This window comes from Myotis davidii, unplaced genomic scaffold, assembly GCF_000327345.1.
Source record: "Myotis davidii unplaced genomic scaffold, ASM32734v1 scaffold801, whole genome shotgun sequence".
NCBI classification, from domain to species: Eukaryota; Metazoa; Chordata; class Mammalia; order Chiroptera; family Vespertilionidae; genus Myotis; species Myotis davidii.
The window spans coordinates 83,699-88,095 of NW_006290777.1; the positions used below are offsets into that span (position 1 = coordinate 83,699).

At 42.1% G+C, this 4,397-nt stretch overlaps 1 protein-coding gene across 1 annotated transcript in view; it reads right to left on the bottom strand.

The window, feature by feature from the left end:
• Positions 1–760: 760 nt before the first annotated feature.
• A2ML1 (alpha-2-macroglobulin-like 1) overlaps positions 761–4,397 on the bottom strand; it is a 36,794-nt gene continuing 33,157 nt past the window's right edge. The window contains exons 29-32 of the mRNA XM_015564073.1: positions 4,110–4,178; positions 2,668–2,770; positions 1,590–1,631; positions 761–1,188 (exon numbers count right to left, since the gene is read on the bottom strand). Of these exons, the coding sequence (XP_015419559.1) occupies positions 1,591–1,631; positions 2,668–2,770; positions 4,110–4,178 (213 nt within the window). The 3' untranslated portion in view covers positions 761–1,188; position 1,590. The remainder of the gene's footprint in view (positions 1,189–1,589; positions 1,632–2,667; positions 2,771–4,109; positions 4,179–4,397) is intronic.

Here is a 4,397-nt window from a genome sequence, read left to right on the forward strand (position 1 = left end):
ACTAGGATTCTCTACTCTGACTCCTCCCTGAATCTTTAACATGATCCTTTGAGAAGTGTGGGTCAAAAGGATTTGGTTATAGTTTTTTGAAATATATTTTTACTAGAGGTCCAGTGCATGAATTCGTGCATAGTTGGGGTCTGGCTGGCCCTGCCCTGATGAGGACCCAATCAGGGCCAGGGGGAGGGGCCGTGGGTTATTGGCTGGCGGGCGCCACCCCCAACTGGGATAGGGGGGCAATCGGGGATGGGACTGGCCAGAGGGAAGGGCTATATGGGAGGTTGAGCAGCTTCCCCACCCTTGATGGGGTGGGAGAGGCCAATTGGGAGCAGGGCCAGCTGGGGAAGGGGCCACATGAGGTTGGCTGGTCAGCCCCACCCCAGATTGGGCCAGTTTGCTGGCCGCAGTGGGCGTCATAGCAACTGGTCATTCTGGTCGTTACAGTGCTCCATTCACTGGCTTTTTATATATATAGATGGATTTCAGAGAGGAAGGGAAAGGGAGCGAGAGATAGAAACAACAATGATGAGAGAGAATCATTGATTGGCTGCCTCTGGCACACCACACCCCCTCAACTGGGGATTAAGCCTGCAATCCAGGCATGTGCCCTAATGGGCAATCGAACTGTGACCCCTTGGTTTATAGGTCAATGCTCAACCACTGAGCCACACTGGCCTGGCATGGGTCAAAAGGTTTAAAAAAGAAACCAAAATGTGAGTTTTGGTATCCACAGAAATATTCACAGAGACAAGTACACAGATTTTCTTTTCAAGAAAAGAAGATTTATTTATTTATTTAGTCTACTCCCAAAGCCCTAAATTACATCTTCCCTTAGATTTCACCTCTAGGAAGACATCCTTATCCTCCCTGTACCACTCTCTACCACCATCTCCTCTCTGGAGCGTCCCCTAACTGGCTAAACCACATCTCCCCCAACAATCTTTCCTCTGTGATTGCTATTTCCTGTGACCATTCCTAGCCCTTCTCCCCCAACCCTTTATTTTGGCATATAAGTATCTGTGAAGTAGTCAGAAGTAGCTGGGCTCTAGGCGGGCTCATCTGTTACCCACTCACTAGACAATCAGAGAAATCCAATTATCTGATGGAATGAGTTCTGCTTTAGGAGGTAGAAGAATGCTGTCCAATAATGTCACAGGGGATTGATGCAGTTTCTTCCCAACTTCTGTCCTAGGGGGAAACAAAAACAAAAATGGAAGAACGTGTTCCTTAGAAAGTCTTTATAGTTATAAAGGAGCTTTTCCCTATTTAAAAAGAAAAAAACCTACAAATGCACAAAAATATATAATGTAAACATAATTAGAAAAATTCATTTTCAATCAGATAAAAACATGTTGTTTTTTTAAAAATCACATAGAACCCCTCATACAAATGGCATTATTAACTTTCTATGATGTGAACAATGGAAATTATTACTCCCTCTTCAAGAGTTTAGGACAAAAAAAAAAAGCCCACTTTCTATCAAAAATAAGCTTCTAAAAGACAATAACAGTAACTCAGAAGAAGGTCCCCTTAACTTCTGAATATTTCCACACTACCCCAAAACCCATTCTTCTCTCTTCCGGGCTTACCTCATTCACAGGGATCAGAATACTGAATTATTGCTTGTTCATCTGTGAAATGAAATGACATATTTTATTACATTGCAGGCTTCACACCTTACAAAGAAAATATTTCATAAAAGCTATTGTTTAAGCCCTTCTCAAAGGATCCCTATAGGTTATATTCAGAATTACAGGAAGGTTCCAAACACTAATATTTGCACTCTTATGGTAAATTATTAATCATAGCAAGAATATTAACAGTTAGCCATTAGAGAACAATGGTCCACATTTTTCTTTTGGTCTGTTGATCACATCCTACAAAATACCTCTAATGCAGAAGACTTTTTTTTAATGGCATATGATTGAATTAAAGTATCTTAAGAGATTAGATAATCTATCTATATAAAAGGCTAATATGCTAAGTGTCCTTCCCACTGTCCAACCAGTTGCTCCCCACCAGGGGACAGACTCTCCGACCGGTAGGTTAGCTTGCTGCTGGGTCTGGCTGACCAGGATCGGGACTGGGTGAGACGGGCCGGACACGCCTTGGAGCCCTCCCGCCATCCCTCCCCGGCCCCGATCGTGCACCGGTGGGGACCCTTGGCCTGGCCTGTGCCCTCTCGCAATCCAGGATCCCTCAGGGGATGTCAGAGAGCCGGTTTAGGCCCAATCCCTGCAGGCCAGGCGGAGGGACTCCACTGGTACATGAATCTGTGCATCAGGCCTCTAGTATAATTATATGTTACTTGCCGTGGAAAGGAATATTTGTAAAATTAGGAGAGGTATTTTATTTTATTATTATTTTTTTAAATCCTCACCTGAGGATATGTTTTTATTGATTTTAAAGAGAGAAGAAGGGAGAGGGAGAGAAGAGAGAGAAAAAATCATGGATGCAAGAGAGAAAATGATTGGCTACCTCCCTCACACACCCCAACTGGGATTGAACCTGCAACCCGGGCTTGTGCTTGACTGGGAATCTCACCTGCAACCCTTTTGGAGTGACCCGACACTCCAACCAACTGAGCCACACCAGCCAGAGCAGGAAAGATATTTTAAAGAATGAGGAGAACTCTGTTGGGAGATGCAGGTGAAGCTCAGCTCTCACCTGGTAGGTAGTAATCATAGACTCTGATCGTTGCTGGTTTCAGGTTGGTGACTAACACACTTTGGCTGATGGTGAAGGTATAGGTCTGAGTCTTCTTACTGAGCTACGGGGAAGATGGACACCATGTCACATTAGAATTAAAATGGAAATAATCTATGTAATGTGGAGGTTAAAAGATTTTTTTCTTCACGCAGATTTTCTGAAACTCTTCTATCTGTCCCTTCTGAACTACGCCAGGCTGAAAGGAACTGCCTCCTGCTGACTGTCTGGCTCTTTCTTCTCAGGATCTTATAGCTTCCTGGCCTTTCTGTAAAATGGTTCCCTCCATCCTCTGATTTCTCCAACAGCTTTCCCTTTCTTTCTTTCTTCCTTTCTTCCTTTCTTCCTTCCTTCCTTTCTTTCTTTCTTTCTTTCTTTCTTTCTTTCTTTCTTTCTTTCTTTCTTTCTTTCTTTCTTTCTTCTTTCTTTCTCCCCCTCCCTTCATCTCTCACATCCACTCCCCACATGCCACTCCCTCTGAGTAGAAAGCTTTTGTTTCTCTTCCTTCCCGGAGTCTGCTAGACTCCAGAATGACCCCTGATACCTCGGTTTCATGTCCACTTCTCCAGCTGCTCCACCCTATTTAACCTGCTCCTAAGTAAGTTGTCCTTCCTTCCTTCCTTCCTTCCTTCCTTCCTTACTTCTATTCATTCAGGTCTCTGATCAAATGACATCCTCAGGAGGCCTTTCCTGAGTACCTTATTTTAAAATAGTCACATCCTGGTCTACTCCCACCATCCCCTTATCACTCTATCCCCTTATCCTTCATAGCACTTACTATCGAAATTACTACTGAATGTGTGTGGACACATATATATGTATTTTTTAATTTGCATAGTTTGTCTCTCACTAGGATATTAATTCCATGAGGACAGGGATCATGTCTGTTATTTTTACTGCTGCATCTCCATCACATCGAAGAGTGTCTGGCATAGATTGGTTGCTCAATAAATATTTGTTAAATACGTGAATAAATGGAGAATTTAAGACAATTGTATAAATTAATCTAATATAATCAGGAAATAAGATTCGTATTGTACATTTAGATATGGGATTACAAATGCCTAATAGGAAGAGATTTCCAAAAGGAATTTTTTAAGGTATAGTGCCTCTCAAAACGTGGTCCAGGAAGTCTCAGGGAACCCCAAGACTATATCTAGGGTTCTGCGAGATCAGGATTATTTTTGGAATAATGCTTTTATTGACTCTTATTCTCTTTGATGTACATGTGTACAGGGGCTATTTGATGTGTGATAATGCAGCGGATTGACTACAGAATCAGATAGAACTTCATTCTCTTCAATGAAGCCAGATGGCAAAGCAAAAATGTAAAACAATCTGACATTCTTCTTACTATTTTTTTGTTGTAGAAAATGTAGTTGTTTCAGTTCTTGGCTACCTACCTCTTCCAAGTAAATGTTAAGTGTGTCAGTTCCAGATTCAATCTTCTTTACCAGTGGTTGCTGGAGAAGCTGAATAAGAAAGGAGAAAAAAGAGTTTAAGAGCCAGAGCCTTCCTTGTCCCCTAGGGGAAGCCTCCAAAGCTCTGTCATGGTCAAGGAAACAATGTATATGGTGGAAAAGGTAAGAGAAGGAACAAACCTATTACAGGTTCCATGTCATATATCTGATGCACCTTTGTAGCCATTTAAATATTACAATCATGAGTTGTGTGTGCGGATATATATATAT